The sequence below is a fragment of the Pristis pectinata genome, chromosome 31 (genome assembly GCF_009764475.1).
Source record: "Pristis pectinata isolate sPriPec2 chromosome 31, sPriPec2.1.pri, whole genome shotgun sequence".
NCBI classification, from domain to species: domain Eukaryota; kingdom Metazoa; phylum Chordata; class Chondrichthyes; order Rhinopristiformes; family Pristidae; genus Pristis; species Pristis pectinata.
Window position 1 is genome coordinate 20,187,118 of NC_067435.1, and position 17,255 is coordinate 20,204,372.

Consider the following 17,255-nt stretch of genomic DNA (forward strand, 5'->3'; position numbering starts at 1 on the left):
ATCCCCACAACCACCACAGTATTTGAAATACAGTCTCACCAATGGTCTAAAACCTCCTCACTCTTTACTCAATTCCCCTCACAACACATGGTTTATATAGTTAGCTTTCCTTGCTTGCTGCACCTGCACAGGACACACAGATCCCTCTATCACTCAATAATGCACCTTTTTTTACTTCTCTGCCAAAATGAGCAATTTCACATAAAACTCTGTTTAGTAAATCTTTACTCAATCACTTATTTTTATCCCTTTATAGATTCTCTTGGCACCTCAACTTTCCCTGTTGATCTTTGTGTGATCAGCAAATTTAGCAAGTGCAGTGCCTCTCTCCCAGTCATTTCTACAAATAGGCTCCAGTACCAGTCCCTGTGACAAACCACCTCAACAACCAGTCCCATTCACACTCGACTCTGCCCCTTCCCGTCACCTCAGCACAGCATTTACTACCCTCATCCCATCTATAAATAATCACCTGTGAACTACAATAAATAGAAACACCTTCATTTCAAACATACAAGTCTGTAGATATTTTTAAAAATTGATTTGATTTATTAACCAACAAACTACCTTTAGGTAAAGACCGGCAGAAAGAGCAATATACAAACAAATTAAAACAGATCCAAGGTTGTATAAAAGCTTCAATTCTTCCACACAAATTTCAATCCATGAAACAGTTTTAAAAAAGTAGGTATCAACAAAAGAAATTTTAAAAGTCATCTTCCCATCTTGTAGGCAGAAGATGACCAATCAACTGCAGTAAGTTTCCACGGGACAGGTTCAGGCCTCACAGCACAGACTCTACCGGCTTTGTTCAACTGAAAGACAAGAAAATCAGCACAAACGCACTTAGTGACCTTTACACAAACGCACGTAGTGACTGCACACAAACGCACTTAGTGACTGCACACAAACGCACTTAGTGACCTTTACACAAACGCACTTAGTGACCTTTACACAAACGCACTTAATATCAAACCAGAGGATAAAATCCAAATCATCTCCTGAAAACTGCGACTGAGTCAAGGATCCAAACCCACTTATTTCAACGCTAGCTCTGACCTGTCCCAAGATGCTATGGAACTTTACACAGCATGGGGCACCTGAGCAGGGGGCTCCCAGTAATCTCAGGCCAACTACTCATTCCTTGGATCTAATTTACATTTAAAATGATTAACTTTAACTACTTTATCACAGCTTCTATTTAACTTAGCAGGGAATCTCCTGGGATAGTTACTCTTCCTGTTCCTGAACATAAGCTCTGGTGACCATCTCCACAGTTTTCACATGTACCTTGAAAGGCCGACTCTACCTCGACACCACCTGCCCACTGAAGACCAAATAAACTGGCTAAAGAGCTGGGTCCTGCTCTCATCCACTTCACACGTTCTCCTTCCCTCCTGAAGCAGACAGGCTTCTATCATTGAACACTGAAGTTCAGAAACTATAAGGCACTGATGAGGGTTTCAGCGCACGAGCTGAGTTGGTGACTGGCTGGATGCCATTCATGGAGGTGGAAAACTACAGTTCTACTGATACAGGAATGTACACTTTTTAAACTCATCACAGAATACAAATATAAACCCAAAGCCTGGCTCAGTGTCAGCCAGAGGGAAGGGTGCTGCAGCTAGAGAATGAAGATTGGTGTTCTCAATCCTCTAGGAATGCAGTCTGATCACCTAGAGCATACACATCTGAAAGTGAATGGAGAGAGCCACCAGAACTAACAGCGCTGGCACTGGAAGAGAAGTCACTGCAGACAGTTCCCTGACTACAAATAACAATGGAACAGCCCCACATATAGTCACACCGTTGAACTGTAGCCTTGAGAGGGACTACTGCTCTCAAACAGTTGCACAGTGCAGCTTGGAGAAGATTTGAACTGGGTTGTTCTCTAATTTGATGCACTAGATGTCAGACGATGAAAGGCCAAACATCCAACTGGGCATGGAGATGGTTAGAGAAAGATGGGTTGGGAACCATGTAAAATGCTGCAGACAAGTCAAAAGGACTGACTGACCTCATCACGTCAAGAGTCATACAGCACAGAAACTGGCCCTACTGCCAAGCTGGTCCATGCCGACCAAGATGTCCATCGAAGCTAGTCCCATTTGCCAGCATTTGGCCCACTGACTTGATTTGAAAAAACAATAAAATACAAGTTTGTTGGATCTTGCCACTATGGTCCCTTCATCGGCGCCCCAGTTGTGTATATCGCTGTGCACTCATTCACTGGAACTTTCTCCAGAACCATTTTGCCTTGCTACCTCCCTCCAAGTCCTGATATTATGGTGCGTGACCAGAGAGGAATCTAAGCCTGATACGTACTGTAAGTAGAAATGTCAATTTCATCTGGCAGCTCAGCAACATTGACTTCAAATCGATCCTGTACATCATTCAGAACCTTAGCATCAGTCTCATCAGATACAAAGGTAATGGCCAAACCCTTGGTACCAAATCTACCAGCACGTGCAACCTGCAGAGGGGTGACAAAAGATGTTATTGCATCACCTATTAAACCCAACATAACTTTGCACTGGTTAAATACACACAACGTCATGAGCAGAATAATGTCCCCTTAAAGATAACACAAAGGCACCAAGATCACCAATCAACACCTCTGTCCGCTCCTCCACCCTACCCTCCCATCACAGATGCTGGCGCACCAACTCAGGACACCCCAGACCCAAATTCTAACATTCTCAGGGCACCAGTCCCCACTGCACACAACACAAAGTTGTACTCTCGAGAAAGGTGATGTTCTCAAACAGTTGGAAAGTGAACGATTCAGTCAGACCTGACGGGGTATCAAACTTCCACCCTCAGCCATTCCGTCTCAGACAGCATGACTAACTAGAGTCACAGACTTGCTGGGTAAGCATTACTCTCTCTGGCCCCCCACATCACTGACCAGCAGTACACATCTTTTGCTTCTATTTCAGCTTTCCAACCATGTGCTTTCACATTTTTGAACCCAAGAATGGCCGTCAGGTGGATAGACACAGTATAAAGTACATGGTGTAGGGGCTGGGCATATATAGAAAATGGTGTAAAATTTGGTACAAAGAAAAAATAAATCAGACTCCAAACATTGTAAAAGATCCAACATCTTTTTAAGATAAAACATCAACACACTCAGCAACCCATCAGTCTAGGTGTTCTCACCCTGTGCAGATATGTGTCAGAGTCCTCAGGCATGTCATAATTGAAGACAATATTCACTCGTTCAATGTCCATACCACGGCCAAATAGGTTTGTTGCCACCAAGATACGTCTCTGAAAATCTTTGAACTGCTGATATCGTGACAACCTACGATAGCAAGACAGGGAAATGGGGCATGATGAGGGATGGGAAAAGAAAAATCTGAGGCATGTTGGCTTCACAAATTTTAAAGCATCAGTAGAACTACCAGACAGTTTTGAAACACCACTCTAGCAATACTGACCTCTCTTCCTGTGCCATTCCTCTATGGATGGCGATGGCTGGGAAGTTCTGTTCCACAAGCAGCTGTGCCAATGCCACACAGCGCTGCACTGACTTTACAAAAATCACCACCTGCAAGGAATACCAGCATTAAATGTGCATCAAGGCTTTCCGGACTGTTGTGTTCAGAGTGCACAAGCATCAGGCTGAATGTTGGGAAGAAAGAAAACATCCCATCTGCTTCCTTTACACCCTGGCAGCAGCAGCAGGGGAGGGAGAATTTCCTTGAGTGGGAGCCATGGCTGTGAGAATGAGTTCTCTGCATTAAAACCTAACTTCCTCTTAATATTATCCAGACTCCAAGGATGCCAGAATCTAACACTGGCTCCTGGATCAAAACTCATGGACACTGAAGTTCCTACCAACAAAGGAACTTGACAAAGGAAAACCCCAGGGATTTCAGTGATAGCACACAGTAGTGCAGCGGTAAGCGTAGCGCTTTACAGCGCCAGCGACCCGGGTTCAATTCTGGCCGCTGTCTGTAAGGAGTTTGCTTATTCTCCCCATGCTCCAGTTTCCTCCCACATTCCAAAGATATATGGGTTAGGAAGTTGTGGGCACGCTATGTTGGCACCAGAAGTGTGGCGACACTTGCGGGTTGCCCCCAGAATACACTATGGAAAAGGTGCTTTTCACTGTGTGTTTTGATGCACTTGTGACTAATAAAGATAGCTGATCTGATCTTTTCTCAGCTTCTGTTAAAGAGTTCATTCAGCAACAGTGATGTGATCGGGACAGTTTGGAAAAACTCTGCTTTCATTCAGTAAACAGACAGGCCATGAAAATAAGACGGCTGACATAACACAAAAATGAAAGGTATTTAGAGGTGATGTTATGAAGCTCCTGTCTACACAGAACTGCAGACCGGTAAACTCTCACCCATGGGTTATGGGGAAATGACAATTTCAAATCCGAGACAGGTTTTCATTAGGTTGGGGTGTTAAATAACAATGGCAATTAGATGGAATTAAGGTTTCTCTACATCTCATGGCAGAAAAGACGACAGGTTAAAGAACCGACTGATGCTCCCACTGGCTCTGCTGTTTCTCCCTTCTGCCACAATCACTTTGGTGCAAAACTCGCATCCATCGGACATCTGGGAAAAGACATACCACCCACGGCCTTTACAGAATCGAATGCAAAACCTTGTTAGCAAGAGAGCAAAGGGCAGGTTTTGCATGCATCCTCTGGGCAAAGTAAGCTTCACTCGAGTCTTGCTCAGTCCACAGCATCTCACCTGATTAAATTCCAGGACATCAAGTAAATCAAACAACTTTCGGTTCTTCTCATTGTCCTTTAGTTTAACATAATATTGCTGCAATCCGTGGAGTGTCAGCTTAGTTTCATCGTCAACAAACACCTCCATGGGCTAAAGAGAAAAAACCAGAAAGATGTAACATTTCATGTGCAACTTGCTTTGCTCCTTGGGGCAATTTACCAATCCAATTTACATTTAAAACAAAAGCAACCTCCAACTAGCTACTAATATATCCCAATCCAAGTTCAATTATACATTCCAGCATCCTTTAACAAGCCAGCCCTTAAAAGCTGAAATCTTAAAAGCTAGCCAGCCATACAACCAATACCAGTGTGACAGAAGTACCAAAGCTGATTCAGAAACCGAATGAGGAAAAGCAATCTACTGTCCGACAACACAACTACAACTCCGCAGCCTCTTAAACAACTGTAGTTCCAACTCCTCCACATCAAGGCCATTATTTTACATTGCTTTCCATCCCAAAAGCTCCCTGACACTCAGTTCAGTTACAGAAGTCTGCATGTATCCCTCTGCCCTGCCTCAGAGATTTTCCTCACAGGAGTGCTGAAATTATGGATCAGTGTCTAACCTCCTCAATGCACTGCTAGCAAAGCTCAATGGTCTCCTGCAGTGTGCCAGCAATGAGAATTAGGCACTGCATTACAGCACAGCTTAGCCAAAGTAGGCAACTTTTATGCAGCTTAGGGTTCACTTAAGGAGTTGTCTTCATGAAAACATTCCCAATTACTGCCAACCCAACAGCTATACTTGGGCACCAACAGATCTCCTGCCTATCTGATCTCCACCCACATCACTGCTGCCCCACACAGTTCCTTCATAAGCACAATGATCAATGATAAGTATATGAGGGCTGTTAGAAGCAACAAGGGGGAAACTAGGCTCTAAGCATTTTTCAACCCTCCTTGGCGACCAGGATTGGTGCCAGAGGATTAGAGGACTGCTAACGTTGCACCATTTATTTCATTTTGACAGTCAGTCCCAGGCCAGATGAAGGGTCTTGACCCAAAACGTCGACTGTCCATTTCCCTCCACAGATGCTGCCTGACTTGACGAGTTCCTCCAGCACTTTGTTTGTTGCTCCATTACTCTGAGATGCTGGAACCTGAAGTTCAGTCAGCATGGTCAGAGGGAGCCAACTTTTTCAGGTGACAAAGGAGGCCGATTGTTTATGGATACTGGCAAGGCTTCTGACAAGACCTCATGACAGCCTGCTCAGGAAGTGAAAGCCCATGTTATGCAAGGGAAAATGGCACAGAAGATCCCGTGTGGCTAAATGATAGGTCGACAGGTGTTTCTGCGACTGGAAGGGTATTACCAGTTGGGTTTCTCAGTCCTTTGCTTTTTGTTATGTGTCTTAATCATTTAGACCTAAATGTATGGAGCACATGAGAATATGTAGAAGAAATATTAGAACTGTAGGAATTCAATCCACTGAAGTGTGAGATAATGCATCCGAGGTGCCACATAAAGGAACACATGATAAATGGCAGGATGTGGAGGAACCTTGGAGTGCATGCCTAATCCTTGTGTAACAGCTGGTAAGAAAGATGTAGTGATTACTTTGTTATATTAGCAAAGGCATAGAATACAAGAGCATGGAGGGTATCCAAGAACTACAGCCAGACTGTATTGAGATTACAGCTCAAGTTGTGGTCACATTACAGGAAGTATGTGATTACAATGGAGGGGATACAAAGATTCACAAATGTTGTCAGGAATGAAACATTTTAAACACCAACAGACCGGAAAAATTGGAGACAGAGAAATTTAACTGAGGAGCCAAGACAGAGTAAGTAGACAGAACAAGTCGTGAAGAGGTCACAGTGAGGCTACTAGGTGAAATAGACATTTACTGGGTAGGTAAAAATAGTAAAACGAGATTTAGTGGGGATGGAATGTGAAATAGTCCATTTTGGCAAAAAAAAGATTGTGAGATTACAGAGCTGTGAGACGCAGAGGGACCAGATTGTGCAAGTCCACAATGTGCAGAAGGTCAGTATGCACCTCTAGCAAGTAATTAGGAAAGCTGACAATTCACTGTGAAGGAAACTGAACACAAAAAATTACACTTCAGTTACACAGTGTGTTGGTGTGACCATATCTGGAATATGTGCACAGTATTTGCTGGACTAATTCTAGCAGACACTTGATAAGAGTGGGCAAGGCAGATGGGAGCAGCTTCTTCCCTTAACTGAGAGATCAAAAATTGAAGGACACAGATTTGAAGTAATTAAGCAGAGTAGAAGGGAGATGAAGAAATGATGTGTGGATGGGAAGATGGTGGGGTCTGAAAAATTAGTGAGGAACCCTTACCGTATTTACAAAGCACTTGGATGGGTATTGATGATAAGCTGCAGGCTACGACATGTGTGGAAGGCAGAATTAGGCTGGGTAGCTTCTTATGAAAGTCACGGACACAATGGCCCAGACAGCCACCGCCTCTATCCTAAACCTTCCATCATTTTCCACTGTGCTCAGTAGATTGAACTGATGATGAAACCTGAGATGTCTTCATGTAAGCTCTGGCAGAGAAACTGAGCCACATACCTTTGTGGCCAAAACACTGGCTGAGACTAGGTCTGCAAATACCAGTGGGTCAGAGCTGTACATGGTGCAGGAATTGCTCCACCCATCAAGTGAAACAGGTGGTGGGTGGTAGTAGGACTAGAATCGGGAGCTTAAGAATGCTGTTTGCAACGTTCTAAAACATTCCTATTTACTTGAGTATTAAAATGTACACCAAAGTTACAAGATTTGTATCAATCTCTATTGCTCACTCCAGCTCTCTAGTACACAGAAACAAAGCTCACATTCTCAAAGCAGACCACAAACCTACTTCCAGTCACAGATGCACAATGAATTATTGGGACTAGTAACAAATCAAGTCAAAACCTGATGTTCACAGGCTGTCCTCCAGCTAATAGAAAGCAACATGCAATGGCTCTACAAAGCCCATGTCATTTCACTTCTCTGCAGGTCAATCACAAATCACCCGTTCCACCACATATCAGCACTACCAGATTCAGCATGAAAATAACTGGACCAACGTAACATTGTTGTAACAGGCTTCATCAGATAGCTTTGGCTGACCCGAGGAGGAGCTGGCCAAAAGGTCACACACCACAGCTTCCCTGTGCAAATTTAGAGCAAGAAATAGACTGCTCAAATACTAAGCTGACAGAGATTCATAAAGTTCTACATCACAGAAGCAGACCCTTCAACCCAATTTATCTATCTGACCAAGATGCTAATCTACACTAATCCCATTTGTCTATATCCCTCTAAACCTTTCCCATCTGTGTACCTGTTCAAATGTCTTTTAAATGTTGCTATTGTACCTGCCTCTGCCACATCCTCTGGCAGCTCATTCCTCATATCCACCACCCTGACTGTGGAAAAATTTGCTACTCAGATTCCACTTTAAATCTTTCCCCTCTCACTTTAAACATGTGGCCTCAAGTTATAGACTCCCCTTCCCTAGGAAAAAGACCGTCTAACCGTAGCTATTCCCTTCATAATTTTATAAACCTCTATAAGGTGACCACTCAGCCTCCTTTGCTCCAGGGAAAACAGTCCCAAGTCTATCCAATCTCTCCTTATAACTTAAACCCTCCAGGTTCCTGCCAATCTTTTCTGCACCCTGTGCAGCTTAATCACATCATTCCTGAAGTGTGGCAACCAGAACTGCACATAATGCTCCAAGTGTGGCCCAACCAATGATTTGTACAACTGTAACATGATGTCCCAACTTCTATACCTTGCCAATATCTTCCTTGGCCAATGAAGGCAAAGCATACATGTTCTCCACCACTCTGTCTACCTGTGTTGCCACTTTTAGGGAACTATGAACTTGTACCCAAGGTCTTGCTATTTAATAACACTCCCCATGTACCCCCTGGCTTGATTAAACTTCCCAAAATGCATCACGTTGCATTCCTTTGCCACTTTCCCAGTTGACCTAGACAACCTGTTGTAACCTTAGACAAGCTTCTTCACTGTCCACAACACCAAATAATCATGCACCTACATTCTCTTCCAAGTCATTAATACAGATGGTGCACAATAAAGGACCCAGCACTGATCCCTGCAGCACACAACTGGGAATAGGTCTCCAATCTGAGAAACAAACCTCCACTACCATCCTTTACTTCCTACCACCAAGCCAATTTACTATCTCTCCCTGTATTCTAAGTTCCTGGACCAACTTACCAAGTGGGACCTTGTCAAAGGCCTTGCTAAAGCCCATGTAGACAACATCCACTGCCCTGCCATTGTCAAATCACTTGGTCACTTTGTCAAAAAACTATCAAATTCGTGAGACACAATCTCCCACAAACAAAGCCAGCAAGAAAGAACAACCAGCAGGAACTAAGTAACCACGCAGCAAACAATCTACTTGCAAATTTAAAACTTTCAAGTCACCGAAGGATGTGTCACTTAACACAGACTCACTTAAGCACTCTGGTTAGAAAGGCTTTATAATGAATGCTTGAACATTAAAACCTACTTCACAACTAGCCTACCACTGTGATGTTGATATGCAATCTGTCAAAACCTTCAAGTTACCCACAAAAATGCCAGAACTCCCCATTGACAAAACACACATCCCATAAGTGGCATGGATTTCAAGATGCTGGCACAGGTCCCTGTGATGTGGAACCATGAATTTTAATCTCAGACCACCTGCCACCAGATGGACAGAAAATCAAGATACAGTGGCATGCAAAAGTTTGGGCACCCCTGGTCAAAATTTCTGTTACTGTGAATAGTTAAGTGAGTAAAAGATGAACTGATCTCCAAAAGTCATAAAGATGAAACATTCTTTTCAACATTTTAAGCAAGATTAGTGTATTATTTTTGTTTTGTACAATTTTAGAGTGAAAAAAGGAAAGGAGCACCATGCAAAAGTTTGGGCACCCCCAAGAGATTTGAGCTCTCAGATAACTTTTACCAAGGTCCCAGACCTTCATTAGCTTGTTAGGGCTATGGCTTGTTCACAGTCATCGTCAGGAAAGGCCAGGTGATGCAAATTTCAAAGCTTTATAAATACCCTGACTCCTCAAACCTTCTCCCAACAATCAGTAGCCATGGTCTCCTCTAAGCAGCTGCCTAGCACTCTGAAAATTAAAATAAATGATGTCCACAAAGCAGGCTAAGGCTATAAGAAGATAGCAAAGCGTTTTCAGGTAGCCGTTTCCTCAGTTTGTAATGTAATTAAGAAATGGCAGTTAACAGGAACGGTGGAGGTCAAGTTGAGGTCTGGAAGACCAAGAAAACTTTCCCAGAGAACTGCTCGTAGGATCGCTAGAAAGGCAAATCAATACCCCCGTTTGACTGCAAAAGACCTTCAGGAAGATTTAGCAGACTCTGGAGTGGTGGTGCACTGTTCTACTGCGCAGCGACACCTGCACAAATAGGACTTTTATGGAAGAGTCATCAGAAGAAAACCTTTCCTTCATCCTCACCACAAAATTCAGCATCAGAAGTTTGCAAAGGAACATCTAAACAAGCCTGATGCATTTTGGAAACAAGTCCTGTGGACTGATGAAGTTAAAATAGAACTTTCTGGCTGCAATGAGCAAAGGTATGTTTGGAGAAAAAAGGGTGCAGAATTTCATGAAAAGAACACCTCTCCAACTGTTAAGCACGGAGGTGAATCGATCATGCTTTGGGCTTGTGTTGCAGCCAACGGCACGGGAAATATACGCTACTGCACGATAGTGTAGCGGTTAGCACGACGCTATTGCAGCACCAGCGATCGGGGTTCGATTCCCATTGCTGTCTGTAAGGAGTTTATACCTTCTCCCGTGTCTGCGTGGGTTTCCTCTGGGTGCTCCGGTTTCCTCCCACATTTCAAAGACGTATGGGCAGGTTAATATAGGGGTTTAAAATGGGCGGCGTGGACTTGTTGGGACGTAAGGGCCTGTTACCACGCTGTAAATAAAATTAAAATTAAAAATTAAATCACTGGTAGAGGGAAGAATTAATTCAATTAAATACCAGCAAATTCTGGAAGCAAACATCACACTGTCTGTAAAAAAGCTGAAGATGAAAAGAGGATGGCTTCTACAACAGGATAACGATCCTAAACACACCTCAAAATCCACAATGGACTACCGCAAGAGGCACAAGCTGAAGGTTTTGCCATGGCTCTCATAGTCCCCCAACCTAAGCATCATCGAAAATCTGTGGATGACCTCAAGAGAGCAGTGCATGCAAGACGGCCCAAGAATCTCATAGAACTAGAAGCATTTTGCAAGGAAGAATGGGCGAAAATCCCCCAAACAAGAATTGAAAGACTCCTAGCTGGCTACAGAAAGCATTTACAAGCCATGATACTTGCCAAAAGGGGTGTTACTGACCATGCAGGGTGCCCAAACCTTTGCTTTGGGCCCTTTTCCCTTTTTGTTATTTTGAAACTGTAAAATATGGAAATAAAGTAATCTTGCTTAAAGTATTAAAGAAATGTGTCATCTTTAACTTTATGCCTTTTGGAAATCAGGTCATCTTTCACTTGCTTACCTATTCACAGTAACAGAAATTTTGACCAGGGGTGCCCAAACTTTTGCATGCCACTGTACATGCATATCTTTTAGCTAGCCAGCAGAAAGAGCCACACCATCCCAATTACTGACTCCATTCCCAGGAAGACCACTCATACCAGGGCTCCCCATGCTATGAGTTTGCTGGTATCACACGAGTCAATTATCCAACACCTATCACAAGGAAACTTCCATGAGCTGTCATTCCTTACCACCCACCTTCCCCTTTTAAAGCTGGAACAGCTGATTCAGCACAAAATAAGTGCAGTGTTGTTTGGTACTTGTGGTAAATGAAAACCTGGAAGTGTAGGCCTGTGTGCAAATACTATCTACAACCTATCAGTAGACCAACTAACACACCAGAGATACAATAGAATACAACCAACTTAAAATGAAGCAAAGCGCAAGCAGTTGAATAGCAAAATATCAATAGCCAACTGAAAAAGACTACATACAATCTGTAAACAGCTGTAAGAAGGCAGACATAACAATGCTGGTTCATAATGTGTGCAGTAATTGAGATCCTGCTATCACACGCCATAAAAGCAATCAGCTCACTGGCAACGTTCAGCTCACTCATGATGAATGGCCAGGAGGGAGGTACATGGACACTTGTCTCACATGGAACACATCTCCATCAGCAGTAGTCAGCAAATCCAGGGAAAAACACAATGGGAGATAACCAAGAAACAGCCAAAAGCAGACCAAACATATTGGGCAAAACTCAAAAAGTAAACAGAATGAAACTCAGTAAAAAGCTATGAAGGTCCTGCAGACCATGACAGATGGATTGCAGAGGTGCTTGAGGACAGATACAAGGCAAGAACTTGAACCACACAAGGGAACAAATGTAGCAAGCTGCAGTGATGTGAAATGCATAGTCTAAAAAGTTGGTGGAAAGAAGCTTTCAAAAAACTTGATAAATATTTGGAAGAGGGGGAAAAAAATGGTGCTGTAAGCCAAATAGCCTTCATGAAGATTAATCTTCCACCACTTTCTCTCAAACCTACTTGAGTTCTTACATGTCATACAAGACTGAAGAAGGACATTTCAATATTCACAAACGCAAGCCATACAGTAATATAATTGTTATGTAACTGATTAAAGGCCTGGATTTAAATAAAATTATAACCTGAGTGTTCAAATACCATTACAGCAGTTCAGGAATTTGATTCCTTTGTGTTGAAATACAAGTCTGATGAGTTTACTGCACAATACCCAGTCTTGGGTCTGACACAAATTAAGCTGTTTCATCAACATCCTTCCGAACTTCTTTACAACAAAGACAATTTGGCACCCAGTGATGCACATTAAATGCTGGCCATATCAAGCAGGAAATTAATTAACATACTGAAAAACTTTAGCTTTAACCACAAGTACCAAACAAGCCCATATTCAACTCATGGAAAACTGAATCCCACTCCATGTGTACCATGCTGTCACAATAACCACAATTCCAATGCAGAGCCCATTGGCCAATCAGCCATCCATGGCACATAGCATAATTAAGCTGATTTATGGTTTTAAAATTGACTTCCATTGTTCGTAGTAGTCTGCCATTATGCCAACAGTCACCTCATTACAGTCTGTTGCATACAAACCATTCCACATTAAGAAATGGAACTTTGTAAAGCTGTGTTGAAGGTGGAGTCCTCTTGCAGCCATCCTTGACCGTTGCAGGTCTCAAGGTCAGCAGCACAATGGATGAACCAGTCCATTGGATAGATAACATGATTAACCACAAGTGGCTACCGTTTGCGTTGGCCACCAATCGCACCCCTAGCGATAAAGGAATATCTTCTTCCATTCGATGACAGCAGGGATCACTTCTGAAGATACTAAAATTACATCTCTCTTCAGAATATATAAAACCAGGACATTGACCAACTTTTTAACTGCTTCACCCCAAACATGCCGGTCTTCTGGAGGTTGCAGATAACTGGACATTGTTACAGCACTAAACTAGAACTTTCTTTGTGACTATGAGCATAATCTTCCAGACAATGCAACTAACTGCTGACTGAATGGTGTGAGAGTGGCTGTGTTGGACACCTCTCACAAACCTCAGCTGGACTATCTTTCAGGGAACAATTATCAGCAAATGGAACGTGCTGATCTTTATCAGGAAGAATGAGCTAATGTGATGGCCTCACTGTCTACACCCGAAACCGTTGATCTTCCGGATATCGCAACTAACTTCTCTGGAAAATTGTGGGAAGCCTGTGTCACTAAACTTGGCTGACTGTTTCTGAATATAACTCCACTAGTTTATTAACAGACCCAAATATGGCTGAGTCTGTCACAAGAACATGTTTCTGATCTCTCCCACTATGAGCATTTCTGGAGATACATGGACATAAGGTTGAGGCTCCTTAGTCTAAACTGCACTATCTACAGCTAGTTGGTGAGAACAGAATCTTGCAAAGGGTACAACTGTGTGACGATGAGCTTCAGGGAGGAGCACCGTGCCGTTCCATTCCATTCCAGATTAGGCCTTGCTTGACTCTTAGGAATACAAGCAACTTTGATGGTGGCTCATCAAAAACTTGTGGGTAGTGGTAAGAAAGATGAATAATTACATCCTGCATGAACTTGCGGCAGACGGGACGGATCTCCTTGCTTAGGGTGGCGCTGAACATCATAACCTGCTTTTCATGAGGAGTTAGACGGAAAATATCCTGGACGTCTCTACGCATGTCTGTAAACAAACAAGAGCAATATTGTCATTGCCTGCAACACAATGTTCCTATGGCAAAGCCAGTCCACAAGTTAATGGAAGCCGCAGGGGAAGCTAAGAAGCAGGGATTCATAGAAAACCTACAGCACAATTCAGGGCCTTCGGCCCACAAAGCTGGGCCGAACATGTCCCTACCTTAGAAATTACTAGGCTTACCCATAGCCCTCTATTTTTCTCAGCTCCATGTACCAATCCAAAAGTCTCTTAAAAGACCCTATCGTATCCACCTCTACCACCGTTTCCGGCAGCCCATTCCATGCACTCACCACTCTCTGGGTAAAAGACTTGCCCCTGACATCTCCTCTATACCTACTCCCCAGCACGTTAAACCTATGTCCTCTTGTGGTAACCATTTCAGCCCTGGGAAAAAGCCTCTGACTATCCACACGATCAATGCCTCTCATCATCTTATACACCTCTATCAGGTCCCCCCTCATCCTCCGTCACTCCAAGGAGAAAAGGCTGAGTTCACTCAACCTGTTTTCATAAGGCATGCTCCCCAATCCAGGCAGCATCCTTGTAAATCTCCTCTGCACCCTCTCTATGGCTTCCATATCCTTCCTGTAGTGAGGTGACCAGAACAGAGCATAGTACTCCAAGTGGGGTCTGACCAGGGTCCTATATAGCTGCAACATTACCTCTCGGCTCCTAAATTCAATTCCATGATTGATTAAGGACAACACACCATATGCCTTCTTAACCACAGAGTCAACCTATGCAGCTGCTTTGAGCGTCCTATGGACTCGGACCCCAAGATCCCTTTGATCCTCCACACTGCCAAGAGTCCTACCATTAATGCTACACTCTGCCATCATATTTGACCTACCAAAATGAACCACTTCCCACTTATCTGGGTTGAACTGCATCTGCCACTTCTCAGCCCAGTTTTGCATCCAATCTATGTCCTGCTGTAACCTCCGACAGCCGTCCACACTATCCACAACACCTCCAACCTTTGTGTCATCCGCAAACTTACTAACCCATCCCTCCACTTCCTCATCCAGGTCGTTTATAAAAATCACAAAGAGTAAGGGTTCCAGAACAGATCCCTGCGGTAACACCACTGGTCACCGACCTCCATGCAGAATATGACCCGTCACAACCACTCTTTGCCTTCTGCGGGCCAGCCAGTTCTGGATCCACAAAGCAATCTCCCCTTGGATCCCATGCCTCCTTACTTTCTCAATAAGCCAATAAAAAATGATTCCTTCCATTTTACTCCATATAAACACACAATCCGTGATTGATCTGGATGAAGTTCAGTAAATGCCTTAGTTCTGAAGCTCCAATTTCAGCTGGTCTCTGGCTGAGGCCAAGCACGCAGAATCTGACTGTTGGGGGCAGACAGATAAAGGAAGGTGCCATTTTTCTCTAGAAAACATGCAGCTACTCAAAGCATGGGGCTCAAGCAATCAAACAATAGAAAATACTTGAAACAGAACATTATTTGGGTGTGGTTTTTAAAATCATTAAAAGTCAAGGTGGTCCGCATTGACAGATCACTGTTTCACAAAAGATGCTGCCTAATCACCCAGGTGTTTTTTTTTACATTTTGCGTAAACTTCTCAATGAATGGCATAGCACAATATTTGGGGTCAGGGGTTGTTAAATTTTCGCAAGATATCTGCCACTTTGGGGATGCTTGCAACTGTTGTCATTCAGTTTCTGAAAACTGCTCCACCATTCAATTAGATTATGGTGATCTACATCTTCATTCACCAGCCATGAAGCAACTGCCATCTAGAGTTCATCTCTAATTTCTTGTGTTCTCAACTTTAACATTTTCTTATGCAAAGCTTTATCAATTGGCTTCTGCAAATTCATGTTCATTGACCCTTTCTGACCTATGTTGGTTACCTCTTATTCTTTTCAAATTAACATTGGTTTTCTAAACTGTTCAAGTTTATCCAATTCATGAAAACCCTGAGCTATATCATACTGTATCCCAAAAATGGTCACCAAGGTAACAAAATTAGGCCTAAACTTTCACATCAACCCCAGTTTCTTGCTGGATCCATCCCTTGCTTAAATTTATCCAACTGCCTTGAAAATACAGATTCACGAAGCATCCACATCGAATGTTTGAATAAGATCATCCCTCATTCTTCTAAACTCTAAGTTTAGACCCAAACCCTCTGATGAATATAGGCCCAAACTGTCCAACCTCTCATCCTTTGGACAGCCTCATGTGTGTTTTTAAGTAAGGTGACCAAAACAATGTGCAGTATTCCGGGTGTGGTCTCACCAACACCCTGTACAACTGTCACAAAACCTCCCTATTCGCCAATCCCTTCACCATGAAGGCCCAAATGCCATTTGCTTTCTCAATGACTTGTTAAACCTGCTTATTAACTTTTTGTGATTCATGCACTAGAACACTTAGATCCCTCTGAACTTCACTCATTTGCAGTCTCTCTCCTTTTAGATAATAATCCACCCACTGATTCCTCTTACTGAAATGCATGACCACACACTTCCCCACATTAAACTCCATTTGCAGTGATTTTGCCCAATAATTTATATCCCATTGCAGAATCACAAAGCCCTCAACACAACCAGCCCTTCCACCTATTTACATATCAGCAAAACTTGGAAACCTTGCATCTCGTTCCCTTCTCCAGGTCATTAATGTAAACAAGAACTGATCCCTGGGGTACTCCACTAGTTACATCCCTCTAGCTTGAAAACGTCCCATTTGTTCCAACCCTGTTTTCTACATGACAGACAGTTTTCAATCCATGCTAACATGTTTCAGTAATGAGGAGAGCCTGGAGGGGCTAGGTCTGTATGGCCTGGAGAGGAGGAAGTTGAGAGGGGAATGATTTAGGTATATAAAATTGAGTACAGCTAAGCTGTACAAAACTTTTCCCTGTATCAGAAGTAGGTAAAACTAGAGGACATAGATTTAGGGCAAGGGGAAAGAGATTTAGGGGGGATCTGAGGGGGACCTTTTTTCTTAGAGAGTGGCAAGTACCTGAAATACACTGTCTGATAAGAGTGGTAGAAGCAGAGTCGCTGACAGCACTTAGGCCGTGTCTAGACAAGCACTTGAACTGCCTAAACACAGTAGGCTTTGGGCCAATTGCTAGAAGATGGAATTAATACAGATGGGTATCCACTGGTGGGTTGAATAGCCTGTTTCCATGTTCTAAGCCTCTGATGACTTCCTCCAATACAATGGGCTCTTAACACTCAAGCCTCTTAAGTGGCACCTTG

General features: G+C 43.2%; 1 protein-coding gene across 2 annotated transcripts in view; it reads right to left on the minus strand.

Moving 5' to 3' along the window:
* Positions 1-526: 526 nt before the first annotated feature.
* The window catches only part of LOC127584996 (ATP-dependent RNA helicase DDX39A), a 35,054-nt gene continuing 18,325 nt past the window's right edge, over positions 527-17,255 (minus strand). For both annotated transcript variants that reach the window (XM_052042096.1, XM_052042098.1), the window contains exons 6-11: positions 13,882-14,000; positions 4,719-4,850; positions 3,444-3,553; positions 3,163-3,307; positions 2,326-2,473; positions 527-815 (exon numbers count right to left, since the gene is read on the minus strand). In XM_052042096.1, the coding sequence (XP_051898056.1) occupies positions 799-815; positions 2,326-2,473; positions 3,163-3,307; positions 3,444-3,553; positions 4,719-4,850; positions 13,882-14,000 (671 nt within the window). In that variant the 3' untranslated portion in view covers positions 527-798. The remainder of the gene's footprint in view (positions 816-2,325; positions 2,474-3,162; positions 3,308-3,443; positions 3,554-4,718; positions 4,851-13,881; positions 14,001-17,255) is intronic.